Source organism: Balearica regulorum, chromosome 1 (assembly GCF_011004875.1).
Source record: "Balearica regulorum gibbericeps isolate bBalReg1 chromosome 1, bBalReg1.pri, whole genome shotgun sequence".
In the NCBI taxonomy this organism is placed as follows: domain Eukaryota; kingdom Metazoa; phylum Chordata; class Aves; order Gruiformes; family Gruidae; genus Balearica; species Balearica regulorum.
Window position 1 is genome coordinate 62796751 of NC_046184.1, and position 16602 is coordinate 62813352.

Sequence of the window (16602 nt, forward strand, 5' to 3'; positions counted from 1 at the left end):
CGCCTTCAGGCAACACAGCATTTGGAGGGCCCGTTTCACCACCCCATTGCTTCAGTTTTACTGTGTTGTCACCGTGACATGAACTAGAGGGATGGGTCAGATCCTGAATTCTCCCCACCCCTTTATGTTGCCCAAAAAGCCAGCGCTAGCATTTCAGGCATAGACAAGCTGGAGGCTCAGCAGACACACACTAGGACAGAGCAGCATTTGGGATTTAGCTTCTGTTTTATCGAGTGCCCAGGGAAGGAGCATGTGCCAGCCGTGAGAATGAAACGCCTGCAACCTTTCACTGCGTGTGAACCCCACAACAGCCAGGCACACACGGAAAGACAACGGGGAACTCGAGTGGAGGTTGCCATAGTCCTGCCTGCTAGGACTCCCCATTGAGGGAGGAAAGAGGACTTGCTCTCTAGAAGACCACGCATCCAGTGAAATTGCACCCATATTCAGCACGCACATAGAATCACAGAATGGCAGGGGTTGGAAGGGACCTCTGCAGCCCATCTAGTCCAACCCCCCTGCTAAAGCAGGATCACCTAGAGCAGGTTGTACAGGATTGCATCCAGGTGGGTTTTGAATATCTCCAGAGAAGGAGACTCCACAACCTCTCTGGGCAGCCTGTTCCATCATATTTGATTGCGCACAGCTAGTGTTTTTGCAAGTTATCGGTATCTGCACTTCCAAGCCCAGCTTCACTGGTGGGTGGGCTTCTACGCAAGGAAAGGGGTTTAATTTCCAACCATCAGTGCAGGCCAGTGCAGTGTGAACTCCCACATCACAAGAACTCATTTTGCATCTGCACAGCTGCTTCTCCCACATCTGAGGTCGGTGCTGAATTCCGCCCCCCCCCAGCATCTAACAGCCTGATAAATAAAAGGGATCTTGAAATTGAAAAAATAACCCTCCGCAACATGTCTAAAACCCTGCTGAAATTTTTACTTAGAATAAATCTTAACCCTGGGACCAGCCAAAACTGACTGTGCACTGCCAGTATAATATAAAAGCTCCCACGAGCACCAAGGGAACAACTGAAAGAAGTGAGGAAATGAGAGCTCGCTTGACCACTGAGGAGGGAAAAAACAAGGCTGCACCATCCAGCAGCCGGGGCATCCAGAGAACATGTAACCTGACATGGTCAAACACCAATTAGGGAGGGGGTCTTCCCTCTAAAAACCCAAATCAAACATTGAACAAAATAAAACCAGAGCTGGTTAAAGAAACATAAATAAAGTTCCATAGTTGAGAGAAACTGGAAATACTGCAAAACCAATTTGGTTTTCCAGGCTTTCTGGAAGAAAAAATGGAGAATAGTTCCAACAAAATATCTTGTTATAGATGTTTTTGGAGCAAAATTACTTTACTTTGCAAATTGAAACAACTTTGACTTTACATTAAAACAACTTTGACTTTACATTTACATTCTAACTAGCTTTTTATTTTTATTTCAACTTTTGACTCTTCAAAACCAGCCACAACATGAAACTGCTATCTTCCACACATTTCCTAATCACATCTCAGAAAACATTAAGGGCCATGTAAGGTTGGGGTTTTTTTAATTCCTGATGCTGGCAATATAGTATGACATCTATTCCTATTGCAGTCAATTAAGATTATATTACGAGGAAATTAAGAGACCAAAATAAAGTGAAAAATGGTTTGAAAAAATCTTAGACTGAGTGCAGCTTTTGTATCCTAAATCATATGCAAAAATGGGTCCAATTTTTAGCTATGTTATCCTATGCTATTTTTCCCCACAGGATCTCTATTTGATTTTGCACATGTAACATCTTAGAAGAAAATAATATCCAGAAAGGTTTTAATATTACACATATAAAAAACCCTCAACTTTCACATGAAATGTATCAGTCGCAAACTCAGGATTCTCAACCCTTAGTCATAAAGCTCACATGACAACTTGTAGAAGAAGTTAGTGATCTGTAGAGCCCTGTCACCAGAGAGTGATACTAGCAAGTGAGTTTCCACGGTCTTTAATAATTTTTGTTGAGTCTGTGTTTACTGAGAGTCTTCAGGGGCTTATAAACTTGAGCAGTTTGGTCAGATTTTCAAAGTGTTTTTTATATCTAGCCCTTACACTAGAGGGATCAAAGCCAAAGTCAAAGAAAAGGACTTTGGGTTTATTTCCCCCCCCCAACAGACAAATAACCCTATCTTTTTCCTAGGCTTCTCCAAAATAACGAGACCATTTTGCCTGAAAAATTCTAAACGGAAAATATTAATGGAAGCAGTTAAAGTTTGATAAACTACTGAAAGATAAACATTATAATGGAACACATCGGGCAACTTTAATTATAGATATCACCATTGCCTCTGCTACAATACATTTTCTTTGGAACTGATGAAATACCAGTATAGTCCTGACGATATTTAAAATGTGACTGAAGGTCAACGACTGGTTAAACTGGAATGTTTCTGAGCCATTGTTAAATTATTCAGAATTATTTTAGGAAAGCTGCATAAAAAGTGCAAGAGTGCAGTTTTAGCTTCATCTAAATGCGCATACTGAAAATGGAAAAGGAAATGGGGAAATTGTCCTTTGCAATTGCCTTGAAAAGGGAAAAAAAGAATATCTTGTGTATCTTCAACCTACAATTAATCTAGCAGAGGAGAACAGTGCAAGATAGTTCTTGTTTTTACTACTTATTTCCCCAAATCCTTTTTTGCAAGAGCAAGTGTGAAAGGAAAAGAAGAAGAATGGGACATTATTTCAGTAAAGAATGTAGTTATTTTAGTTTCTATTGCTTAACACCAGTGAGAGGAGAATGGTAGGAGTAAATAATTAACAATGATCAACGATCCTTTTCTTTTTGCTGCTGGATAGCTGTTTTCCTGATCCCTGTATATATCTGTTGCTGCGTATGTGTCTGTGGGGCTGAATGGAGCCTCCTCTAGCCATCACCGAGCCTTCAGAAACAGGTGAATCAACATGAAAATGAGCAGCGGCCAGGAGTGCTCAAAGCAGGGAGCAGTTGTTATGTGGAGAGCTGGGAGCAAGCCACGCAGTGTGAAGACTTGAAGTTTACATCCTCTCCTTCTCTTTCCTTTTCAAGGAAATTTAACGCTGGTGGTGAATTTAACGCTGATGAATAGTCAGCAGCACTGGCAAGTGCTCTGCAGCTTTCCTTGGTCATGGTCAGGAGCACTGCATAGCACTGCTCCAGCGCCTGCATAACACACTGCAGCGCGGTCCCTTCCTAAGGCTCAGGTCAACCAACTATTTGCTATCAACTATTTACAACAAACGGTGCCAAGGTATGTGGTTGCTATATAAACAAAGAAGAATTCTCACTAGAGACTCAAATAAGACCTGCAGACTCATTTTTCACTTATGATCCGTAAAATTTATAGCTGCAACTTACTGTCAGTGGTAAGGAGTGCGTTGTCTCTAAACACCCTTTCCCAAGGAGGTTTTACTCTTGCAGAATGAACATTACATAGTATAGGATCCCAAGCGAAAAAACCAGGATGGCAAAAGTTTTTGCTCAGAACAAATCGACTGGAGTTAATTGCTAGGTAATTTTGTAAAGATCAGAAGGGAACTTTCCAGGCTATGGTCAGAGAATGACTACAAAACCAGCTGCATCGATTTAAGATGCTACTACCCCACCAGCTGTTTGCTACTCCGCATCTATTGGAGATTACCCCTATTGAAATGGAGCTGGTGGAGAGCCTGTGTGAGCACTCATCATCTGCTTCAGTGCCAAGTCAGCCTGCATAGTTTTCAAAAAGTCTGCACTGATACATAAACTAGGATGGATTAGCTTCTGAGCTGAACCAGATGAGGAATGCTCACATGATTCATTTTGTAGACCTTGCTGTGGGAATGGTAAGTCCAGCTAAGACATCTTAACAAAAGGTTGTTAGCATTGTGCTAGGTAAGAATATTATCATTATATTAAAAAAAGAAAGAAAAAAACCTTTCATATGTTTAAGTTCAACTATAAGCATAAAGGAAGGTAAATGGATTAAGCTATCTGAATGAATGACTAAAGAGAGAATTATTCCCACTATTTTTGAGATGACAATTCTACTTTTAAATGACTTAAAATGTATAACAGAGACTTCCAAGGATTATAATGCCCACCTGTATTACATTAAGTCTCACTAAAGAGGAATGAACTTCACTTGCACACACACAAGTCCCCAAACATAACTCCTATCACATTCGAAACAAAAAGTTCATCCATGGTGAAAAAAAAAAGTCACCTGCTTGCATAATAGTTAATAGAAAGGATTCAAAACTGCTGGGGAGAAACCGATTTGTAGCCACTGGAACCATTAGGAGAAATGACGCCCAGTTGCAGCCTCTGGCGCTGGAAGTCACCACAGCACTGGTTGCTGGAGGCTGGGCAGATAAGGCAGAAGGAAGATTACTGTCACTGTCTGTCTTGCTGTTATGCTAGTCTTTTGATTTCTGCTGCTGGCCACCTTTGAAAGAGGACACTCAGCTAGGCTACACAGATCTTAGGCATGATACACGACAACCATTCAAACGATCATATATTGCCGTGTCACATCTGCTCCAATGCTCAGTGCTGAACTTGTAGGCTTCTGCCTAGGTACGTGTAAATGACTTCTCTGCTGTGAAGCATCGCTTGCATGGACCTGAATGGGTTCCTCTACCATCAGATGCTTCAAAAGGACTTTGTGTTCATGAGCAGGTGAGCTACCTCCAAATGTGGATAAAGACATGAAAACATAGCGAAGTATTGGGTCTGAACTCTGATTGCTCAAGTGTGTAAAAAGACCAACTTGAATGTTGTGATCTGAGCCTATATCAATTGTAGAACAAGTGACAAACTAATTACTCTTCTCCTAACAAAAGCAGACTGGGAAAGGCAGGAATCAAAGGACACGATGCTCTACTCTATGTCAAGAAAAGGGAAAAAACTGTAAACAAAACAACCAATCTGCTACTGACAAATAACAGTTTCAGAAGTCAGAAATGAGGGACTGTTGAAAACTCGTGCTATTAGAAAAAATATCCCCACAGTATGTGTCCAAAGAAATTGGTGTCGTGGTTTAACTCAGTTGCGTAAGTTGAACTTCCCTTTAAAAAACAACAAATCATCATAAATCAAAGGTCAGGACCAGCAAAGACCAGCACGAACTGCATCTCCACTCCCCATGTATCACACCTACTTGTAACACAGTCGGCTAAAAGAGAGGATTAGATAAGGAAGCAATATTGTATTTAAACAGGAAAAAAATATTTATCAGCCTTAAGATTTCACATATTTTCTCCAGCAATAAAACATACTCTTTACATAAGGAACACAACCCTGGGAATAGATAGTCCTTTCCTGTATATAAGTGTTGTTTGTCTTCAGTGCTGCAGTATTAAAAAAAAAAAAAAAAAAGAAAAAAAAAAAGAAAAAAAGAAGTACTGCAAAACCAAGAAATAAATAGCCAGTGTAAGTTTGATGAAAGATTGGCTCAGAAGACTGCTTTTGGCCTGAATAGAAAGACATGCTTTCATCCTGTTTTGACTATACTCATACGTTTACCTAACATAATTGGATGTGGTTAATATTGCAGGAGCCTTCAAGCAGTGCACATTTCCCTCATTAGTGGGTTTAAAGCCTTAATGATATCTCCTGTGCTGCAGAAAAGCCCAACGTAGGCTTTAAAAGTGATTGGCAAGTTTCAACAAGAGAAAAACTGGGGGATGGGAAGGCAAAACCTAATAAAACTCTGATCTTGTTTTCTTCAGTTGTTTAGAAAAGGAAATTTTGCAGAATGATAGAAGAAAAAAAAAAGTGAGGATAAACAAGCCAGAAGAGATAATTTCAAAAGTTGATCTTACAGTAACTCAAAGAAACATGTGAAAGAAACAGGGAGTAAGTAGAAAGAGGGAATGTCCCTTCACGTACCTGCAACACACTAAGACACACACACACACTTAGTCCTACACAAACTCCTTCTGACTTAAACAAGTCCATACACACAGACTACTGTCAAATCAGCATCTTCCTACACCTGCAGCAAAAAACACCTTTTTTTAGTTTCATTATGCAGCTTTTTTTCCCCCCCTTTAAGCCTCAATAGAGTTGGCAGGGAAGCCTTGCATCTAAGAAACAGAATGTCACAATATACCATTAACTAAGTACATGCAAAGGGTTTGGGGTTTTGTTGTTTGTTTGTTTTGTTTATGTTATTGACTAATTTTGACCATTTTCCAGGAACAGAAATTTCACAGGCTGGTTTAGTTTCAAAAGAAGCATAATTATGTACAGCTGTATTCAGTATTTCTTAACTGCCTTGAACAATCAGTGAAAGGGAGATTTGCACACATTATCAGCCACTATCATTAGTGCTGTAAAGTACGTAATCCATCTGGTGTTCTGGTGTCTACCTAGGAGCAGGTATTGAACCAACGATGGCTGCAGTATAATAGCATAAAGAAAGAGCATTAAAAACAAACAAAACAACACAGCAACCCGAGTCATTTCTTGATACCAGATTGTCCTTGTGTTTGTGTTCCCCCATGGTTTTGTAAACCATTTTTATACGTATAGGTGTGGAGAATGGAGAATTAAAAATGTAAATTTCATCAACATGCAGTTTTGCAGTCTTCACAGGGGAAGAAGTAGCAGGATACCATGGTGATGGCAGCACTACAGTCCATTAATAAACCAGAGAAAGACTCAGGAAAAGATTCAAATACTTAGACCCATGCTGAAAAATAACTCACTTCATAATAAATCGTGTAAAAGCTAAGATGGCTGTGCATCTCAACATCAGCCATGGTCTCAACCTACTGATTCATCATGTCTTGATGGGGGGCCGAAGAAAGAAGAAACTTTTTTTTAAGCCTTCTAGCCTCCTTACAGTGAATTGCTTTGCTTTTATATTGCCAGGGTTTATGGCCCATAGCATCTGAAAACAGAAAACTCATGTCTGGAAAAGAGAAAAAGTGGAAAGTTTTTTATTCTTGTATTCCATCTGTGTGTAACCCATCTGTTTCCACCATCACTGCTAGCCCTTTCATACAGGAGCAATCAGCTGGTTTTATTTGCTATCTTACCTGGAAATGTGGCAAGTATTAGTGTTTGCTTACTCAATTAGAGATTCATAAATCTTAAGCAAACAAATTCACATGACGTACCTGGACAACAATATGTTAGCCAGTTAAAACAGCGGCTTTACAAGAAGTGTGGCTTTCTCCAAGCCCAAGTATGGTCTGACCGCCACTGCTGGGGATATGCTGACCTCTTGCAGGAGAGCTCTCTCCAGCCATGACAACACAGAAAACCTTCCTCAAACAGCAAACCATCTAAGTAACCGCTCAAAGGAAATAAAATGTCAGTGAGAGGTTATCCTCTTTAACAGAGGGTCTTTCCAAGTCAGTCAACTAGACCATCCTCAAACTAATTGGACTTAACTACAGTCAGCATTTTTAGATTGATTGCTTGTAAGCCATTCTGTGGGACTCCAAACTATTGTTATCAATATCTTTATAAACTTTCACAAGTCTTTATCAAATACTTAAATGCCAGGTGTTCAAGGTAGGTACAAATGAGTTTTCCCACCTTGCAGGACAGAGATTGCACTTAGTTTCCTGTTCTGAATTAGAATTACAAATAAAAATTACAAACTTAAAATAATCCTCAAAATACATTCAATTGAATCTGTTAATACTAACTTTATTACTTCAGGGTTTTTTTAAATACTTCAAAATAGAAAGTTATTTAAAAGAAAAAAAAAGAGCTTTTCAATAATCTTTTTTCTGAAGCTTCTTTTAAGAACAAAAAACCTCCCTCCACAACTATTTAAATTAACAGATAAACCAAATCCCAACCCTCTGCCATCAGTTCTGAAGCACTAACATTCACTAATGATAATGTTCAGCTGGAAATTGCCAACATATTCTTTTACATTTGTTAAGGTGATAAAGCATTTCCTAAATGATTTGCCCTTGTAAACACAGGAATTCTGTAGCAAAGCCAAAAACTGAGCTCAGAGCTCCTAAATCCCAACCTAGAGCCCTAATCACAAAACCAGACTTCATCTCACTGGGATTCTGAGGATCAGGTGGTTCCCAGAACACGGTCTACTAACATGTCAAGTCATTCTTTAAGGCTAACTGAAGCCAAAGTCTGATTAATTTTACAGTCAATAGCAGTGATCATTTGACATTAGTTTTGTGCTATTAGCTGCAGCATAAGGGGAATAAGGGACAATTTGTTGTGCATGCATTTCAGACATACACAGTCTGAAAGAAATGGCCCTCTCAATATTTATTATTTTAATTTTACTGTGTCTATTGCAAGCGTATGCACTGCTACTTTAAAACATTTAAACAAAAATGGATTTAATTGCTCAGAAAAATTAACCAGCAAGCTCTGAAAGCAAAAAGAGGAAAGAAAAAAGAAATCCAGAATTAAAAGCTATTTTACCAGGTAAAGAAGGCAGCAAAATAGTTATGTATACATTGACCAGGCTAGAAAGGTATCCTAGTGTATCTAGAAGACAGCCACGGTGGCACACTGTGGGAAGAAAGCAGATATATCGTTATGGTCCTTGAGACTAGGAGATCCTCCTCCGGCACGGCCCAGTGAGAACCATCAGGTCAAAACAAGGATAAAAGCCCTTGCTCAGCTCCCTGGCAGGGACTGGCACTGGAAAATCTCTCAGGCATCTGGGCTCACATGGCTGTACAACAGCACCCACAAATATGCAGTCAAACAAATTAATATTAAACAGTTAAGTGCTATACAGCTAAACGCATTCCCTGCTAGCATAATTCCCTTTCTATAATGATGCCGTACCAGCCAAGATTTCAAACCAACTATGATCTAGCAGCTGTAGAAAACTGCTAGGCAAAAAAGTAAATCTTAATAAATTCACTGCTTGGACACCTTTTCACTTATCCTTGTAAGGCACAGAATGATTTTTGGAAGCACTGAATATTCTCAGCTCAGTGAGACCAAGCCTTATTGTACATGTGGCAGGATCGACACTTGCTTGAATTTGTCCTACAAAGGGAGAGAGGGAGGGAGGAGAGAACATCGCAGCTCTGTATCACAAAGAACTGGATGTTCAAGGCACGGCCTGCTATCAGGTGTGATGGCTTTGCTGCATCAGGAACTGAAATGTCACCACGACATGTACAAAGAGGCACATTTTGTGAAGTTTCCATAATAAGATAAGACACAATTGACGTCTGCAAGGCTCTAGCGAGGACTAGTTTCCTCATTTCTTCAAATCACAGAGAGACCCCAAATCAAATATGTGTGCATCTGTATGCATCCATAAATATACAAATATACATGCATGCACATGTGCAGGTGTAACAACTAATCGTGGGACACGTTGTGTCCAGAAGCGTTATGCTGGTCACCTTCCATGCCCTATGTGAATCCAACAAAAATCAAGATGAAACAAGATGAAGTAATGGAAAAATGAAGAAATATCTAAAAAGACTGAGGCAGCAAACAAATTTAAAGCATGTTCCTCCACTCTGCTGCTATGAAAACCAGCTTGTTTTTAAAACTAAGTATCACAATCAAATTATTAGCACACACTGGAACATCACTTGTGTACTAAACCGTCCCACTGAACAGTCATTTTAAAGGGTGGGAAAATGAAGATCTCATGATATACATTTCATCATTTTTCCTCATTTGTTTGAATCATCTTCCAAATATTGACTTACCCACCATTATAGTGTGTGTCACTAGCGCTCCAAACCACACGCCCATGCAAAGGTGAGCCTCCAACAAAGCACACTCATCATCTGTTTACAAACTGAGTTCATTGCGCTTTGCAACAACAATTTGGAAATAAACTAAGAAAGCCACAGGAAAGGATGATGATGATGGCATTGATGATGGTGATGACACAACCAGAAATAATCATAGGACATTTAATCTGAAGAAAAGAAACATCTGTAAACCAACCAACCAAGGGTACAGAGTCAAGCATGTATATGCATCTTTTGGTGACAGTACACAACTTTTCATTCCTTAATTATTTTTACATACCATGTCTCCAAATTAGTATGTTAGCGGGTTTATTTTTCAAAACAAAAACCATATCTGTGAGAGAGGGACTGAAGAAACAGCCCAGCCCATAAGCTCAATCAGACTACGGGTTTGGATACACAACCAAATTACCACTGTTTAATGAATGACAGCACATCAGCGGGGCTGCTGCGTACAGGCAATGCTTGTATTCTAAAAATCAAGGCAGAAGGCATCAAGTATGATCTTGCACAAGACATGCAAGTGACCCTTTATTTGCAAAAGTCCAAGTACACACACGCACACAGAGTCAGTTCCTGAGGGACCACACTGAGCTGTTTGAAGCCAGTCGTGCATCCCAGCCCTGCTCTGGAGATGCGTAATCGCTATCAGTCGGTGTGGGGTTATCTGAAGTTCGTGGAAGTACACTGGTTTATGCTGGCTGAGGGCCTGACCCAGAATTCAGAGAATTACAGGATGGTTGAGGTTGGAAGGAACCTCTGGAGGGCTTCTTGTATCAAATTTGGATAGACCTTTTGATAGAGCAATATATGGACACTTTTCTTGCCAGTACTGTGTCCCCTAGCAAGAGACCGGAGAGAACAGCTGATGCGGGAGTACATCAGCCATCCCAGACCACAGCTGAACCAGATGCAGAAAATAGGGGCCTTCCTATCTGGCAGTTGTATTTTATTTGTTTAATGCCACAGGTAGGCCTCAAGCTTTACAGATTTAACAAAATAAAGATGAAGCCAACAGCTTAGTGAAACAGGCAAATTCTACATGTGAAAAGAATAATCATAGCCTGTGGATGAACTAGGAGAGGAGAAAGGGGAAGAATAGATGAGCAAAAAGAAAAGAAGCTCAGGCAACTCCCTTCTGCTTCAAGAGGGATACAAGGAATTTGCACTGTCACGTTATATTAACTTCCATACTACATTTTTATTCTTACTTTTACCAGTTCATTATTACTTGTTGTTAATCTATTTTTTACCACTGTAGCAGCAAAGCTCCTGATGAGAAAACAGCGATGTTTTCTTACAGTTATTGGCATCAGTGTAGATTTTTGTATTTAAAAATGTCACCCTCCTCCAGCTGGTTGTCATGCAGATTTAAGGATTTGGTCTGGATCAACTACTAGTTTCCACTTGTGATAGCCACATGAATCCTGGCAGAGCGCTGACTCCAGCAGTCTGGCAAACCTTGACTAGCTAGTACTTACCTTTGCCTTATGGCTCACTGATCCACATTTTTAGCAAATACTTTGGCCTACAACTTCTGAATCATTTAAATTACGTACCAAGTAATGTCTCCCTTCACATTGCTCCATCTTAAAATTCTGCTCTTAGATTTTTAAAAGTACACTTTAATGATTCTCAAGTACTAATTCAAAAACAAATTTTCAATGCAGAAATTAAAAACAATCTGAAAACAGATTATGTATCATTATCTTGCCTGGCAGAATGCAACAAACATCATAAACCCATCTCACTCACAACACAATAATGCAGCTAAAAATGGTCTTAGTGCTCTTAAAAGAAAACTTTTATTCAAGAGATGACTTAACCATAGTTGTGAGAAAAAGGTATCATTTACTGCAGCACAGCCCTGCCTAGAATGCTGGCTGAGGTTTCCATGGTTAACCTAAATTAAAATCAATTCCATATTTTTTTTGGCAGAAGGTCTATAAGCTAATTTTCATCTTTTCTTCTTCAACTATAATTAAAAACATAGGGAAAAGGCTTCGTATGCCTCAAGTATGAAGGTACATTACAGTAGACATTTTTGGTTTTAAATGGCTACAATGCTCACCTTAATCAAGTGAAAATTAAGTGGGAAAGTAGAATGTCATTATTGCCTTCTTGTGATTACACAGTTAACAACAAATATACCCCATGGCTACAGGGGAATAACACCCTGCGTGCTAGACTTGGTTGCTTGTTCTAAAAGGAAGTGAACTTTAATGCAGATTTGATCTGCAGTCACCATACACTTCTGTCGCAAGAATTACTAATCAGTAACTCAGAAACAACAGAAATAGGCAAGGGAACCTAAAAGGCTTTCTACAGCAATACTCAAAAGATATTCATAGTAAAGATGTGAAATGTATAATATCAAAGGGAAACATAATTGCATAAAACGAACAGCAGTTTGGCTTCTGTTCACTAGCAAAATCTACTTTGTGCATATAACAAGTGAGCAGATAGGTTCGGTGTGAGAGAAGTGTACAAGTGGTCCAGGTCTCTCTGGATGTGGAGACAGGACACAAGGTGCTTCCAAAAGAGTCTTCTCAGCAGATTAAAACCACCCTGATTCCATAAATGTCTTCTGATGACTTCCCAGCAAACAGCCAGCAAGTGCACAATCCCAGATTAAGGTCATTCTTCTAACATGCACTCAAAGGCATGATATCCCATTACAGACAGCTTTCAGTTCACTGAATCATCATCTTATTCACTTCTATCAAGTACATCATCCACTGTTCGTAACCCTTCACAAGTTCTATTTCCCATTGTCTCTTACTCTAATGCATATATTAAGATTAATTGAAAGAACAGCAAAATAAAAATGGAATATAAACTTTTCCTATCTCCTAATACACTTAGCTTTTAGAATTAGTCCTGCACATCCTGCAACTTAGTGACACTTATGTTAACATATGATTGCTACAACTGCTACAGAGTCTGGTGAATAATCTATCTTTGTGGCATTCTGAGTTAGATAACTCACATTTCACCTCTGATGGATGAGGTGCAAATCTTGATTTTGGAAATACATTGGAGGAAGAAAAGAAAAGCACAGTGTGTTTTACGAAGGCTGGTTCAAACCCCCCGGTCTCACCCCCTTTCCCATGCTTCTTCACCCTTGAAGACTGACAGTCTTAAGTTAAAAAAAGGCTTTGCATTGAAATAACAAGTGTATGCCATGTCTGGACTGAAAGATACTAGCCTAGCTTTCTGAAAAGCACTAACTCCAAAGTCTAATCTATGACCACTCATCAGTAGACCATGTGGAGAAGGAATGGATAAAATACAGTAGGCAGATCTATTTTGCATTTTGAATTCTCCACCAGCAAATATAAACCCTCAGTTAAAGTCAAGGAACTTGCTTTGAGTAATCTTAAAAGATAGAAACCACTGTATTAAAAGTCTTAAAACATTTAATAATTGACAGTTATTCAGTCATTATGAGAAGAATTCTACTGCTTGGAAAGGGCTTTTCTCACTCTTACCTTTCAACCATTATTCACATACAACCCAAATCACATCTGAATAAATTCCACTGGCCTTCATTACATACCATCCAGCATTAGTTATTTTCATATAGATTCCTTAGTATACAGGACAGCCAAACACTTCATCAAGAGAGCTGATTGTGAATTAAAGAGGAGAGGCAGCTTCCAGTGTGAAAATTCAAGAAGGGAAAATGATCCCCAAGTTAGATGTGGCATGACCCAGAAACAGAAGGCTGCTTATCCTCAGTAAGTGAAAAACAATGGGTGGAAGAGGGGGAACAAAGTGGAAAGTGAGAAATAACAACACTCAGAGATTGCAGCTGTGTGAGGAGACCATGGAAGAAGCAGATAAAAGCATAGAAGATAAAGCAAGTTCATTTGAATTAGACTCATGGGCATTAAGCAAGCCAGAAACAGCAACAGTGCACAGGGGGGGAAACTGTTCACTTTGTTAGAGAGAGTGTAGGAGTTAAATTTACTCATCTGGCACAGGCTTTCTGGTTAGTGGTGGGGATGTCACGCCATCTGTGCCTCAGTTCCTCATCCACAAAGCAGGATGTTGTGCAGAAAAGCCAAAAATGGTTCAGGGGAAAGCCAAGTGATAAGGGTGAGATACAAACCTACACAGACAGGTATACCTAACAGATCCCTGATGAAGAAAAAAAAAAAAGGGGGGGGGGGGGGGAGAGAGAGAGAGAGAGACTGGCTATAGTGACCTAACCTACCTGAATTTTAGAGAGGAACACAAATGTTACAGATCATGACAGATGGATATATAACCACAAGAAAGAAAGATAAACCTCTGACCATAAAAGCCTGGAGAGAAAGAAAAAAATCACCAAATAAGAAGGGTGAGAATGCACAGATAGGTATATTCAATTGACGATGCTGACTAAAATTCAGAGCAGAACAAATATCTGAATGTACCCTCAAAGGAACACTCATTAATTTCAGGGAGTGAATAGTGAGTACAGTCTACTCCTATCAAACATACTGGAGAAAAGCATGGGAAAGTTATAGACAGGAAGAAATAGGGTTCCTGATTGGGAGTAGAAGGGAAGGGCTGGGAAATTCCTTCAGATGAAGAGAAAATGGAGGAAAGATCCTTGCCACACACAACAACTTCAGCCTAAGAAGCTTGCACACTGGGATTCTTCCATTCAGATGTGAGCTACAGGCAGAACGGAGGGTGACTGGTACAAGTGGTTACTAAATAAGGTACAGGTAGTCACAAGATGAACCTCATGTACCAAAAGAAGCAAGCAAAGGAGACAAGCAGTCTGCAAACAGACTGTCTGGTTGCAGAGAGGATCCAAGGGACGGAGGAAACAGACAGCTGATCAGAGATGAAATTTTCCCTGAGGGCAAAAACAACCCTCCCGAATACATCTGAGTTTATTTGAGCAGGTTTGAGCATACAAAGATGCCAGGAGGAAGCAGGGAATGGATGGCACTGAGGCAGCGTGCGGTCACAGTGACAATATTTCCTTGTGAAATGATGAGGAGCTGCTGGAAATCTTTACTATCCTTCTGGCCATTCCCCTCTCATTATTTGTTCTAACCAGTACTCGAAGAAGACCTTTTATGTATATGTATGTGTGTGTATATAGGTAAGTAAAATACGTAACCAACAGCATATGCGTAAGTCCTTGCTAACCCCAAATTCATTCTTTGCTATTTGTTATTTTATGACAAAGCAACACACGTTAGCTGCAGGAGGCATATCCCTGTCCCAAGCAGCCTGTGCCTGCCTTTGAAAGTCTAAAAACACAAAACAGACCGTGAGTGGGAGAAAGCAAATAACACTGTCTTCATGTTACGGACTGAGAACCAAAGAAGAGAGCTAGTAAGTGATTTTCCCAGGATTTCACAGGAGGTCAGTGGCAAAACTGGATATTGAAAGCCTCTCTCTTCAGCATCCATCTGGTGCCTTGGTCACAAGAGCACTGTATCTCTTTTAAGGACATTCTGTTTCATCCTCAGAGTGTCCTAGTGAGAGGAGTTTTTGACTGAAATGTATATATTGAGCTTGTATACCTTCAAGTTTCATTGAACCAAGTTGTACTTCTTCCTCTCTCTATTTCCAGCTCCCGTGCAGTCACTTTTGGTCTGAGCTCAAAAGAGGAGTACTACCACCTCCCTCCACAAAGCCAACCTTTCTATCTACTTACAGTTCTGTTGGTGAAGTTACTGAAGTCTGTCACTAAGATTTGCTTGATCATCTCTGGTGTGGAGACCACCACAAACATCTGGCGACCAATATAATATCTACAAAGAAAGAGAGAGTCATTTTAGCAGATAATGTCAACCAGAGAACAGTCATTTTCCCTAAAATACCTCTGTTGGCTTAAAAACACTTGCCATGAACAAATATCACAGAAAATACATTCCCTTGGGTAAATCAGTATTTCTCCCCATCCCTCTCAACTATTAAATTAAGCTGCATGGTCCTGGAATTTAAAGGAAACAGCTTAAAACCTTTTACTGATTTATCAATACTCAGCCAACATTTTAATGTACAGGTTTACACACTGAGTGCTCACTGTGAATTCTGTACAAAGTGATGTAGCACCACTAAACCAAACTACAGAGGAGCAAAACATTAGTAACCAACAACCCAAACATTCATGAAAGACCTACAAAATTGATAATCCTGCAGTCAGCCACATGAAATGTCTTTCCACAGTAAAGCCCTCTCTACAGTGAGCCTTTCCAGAAGTCCCCCAGCGTGGCTGCAGTAAAGGCACACTGCCACCACTTCTACTAGCACTGGAACTGAACGCATCTCAGACCCCAGGCTCCATGTTACCACGAATATAACCCTCTAACAGATACCATCAGAACCTCACACAACACCAATGAGGGGGAAAAAAAGAAAACAAACAAACAAACAAACAAAGGTTCACCAAGTTTAAAGGAATTAATAAACCCTTAGAAGAAGACTGGGTGAACAGGGGTCTCTCACTCTCTGTTTGTATACCCTCCATCTCCCTGTTCCTGATTTAATCTGATCCTGTGGAGCCAGGGTCTGTCCTTGGGGGACTTCACACCATTGTGAATGCCGCAGAGGTACTGGGACCCACCCCAACCCCACAGCTCTGAGCGGCGCAGAGGTCCCTCCTCCAGCAGCATTCCCCCCAAGGCCCATGGGCGCTCTGTGCTTGGCTGCTCTGCAGGGGAAGGAGGGAGTACCACCAGCAAGCAGAGGTTGCCTACAGTCCCCACCTTTGCTGACTGCTAGACCAGAAAGACTATGCAGGCAGTGCTGCCGTTCCTCTGCCATGAGAGAGGAAGAGGAGGCTGGAGGCAGGCACAGGAGGGCCCGGCAACTCAGAGCAGAACACAAGAGCAATACCACAGATGCTGCAATACCATAGTAATATT

General features: G+C 40.3%; 1 protein-coding gene across 2 annotated transcripts in view; it reads right to left on the minus strand.

Moving 5' to 3' along the window:
- Positions 1–16602, minus strand: part of TBXAS1 (thromboxane A synthase 1) — a 236601-nt gene that overhangs the window by 115050 nt on the left and 104949 nt on the right. For both annotated transcript variants that reach the window (XR_012835788.1, XM_075755106.1), the window contains exon 4: positions 15390–15486. Coding sequence is in view for 1 of the 2 variants with exons in the window: in XM_075755106.1 (XP_075611221.1) it covers positions 15390–15486 (97 nt within the window). In the remaining variant the exon portion in view is untranslated. The remainder of the gene's footprint in view (positions 1–15389; positions 15487–16602) is intronic.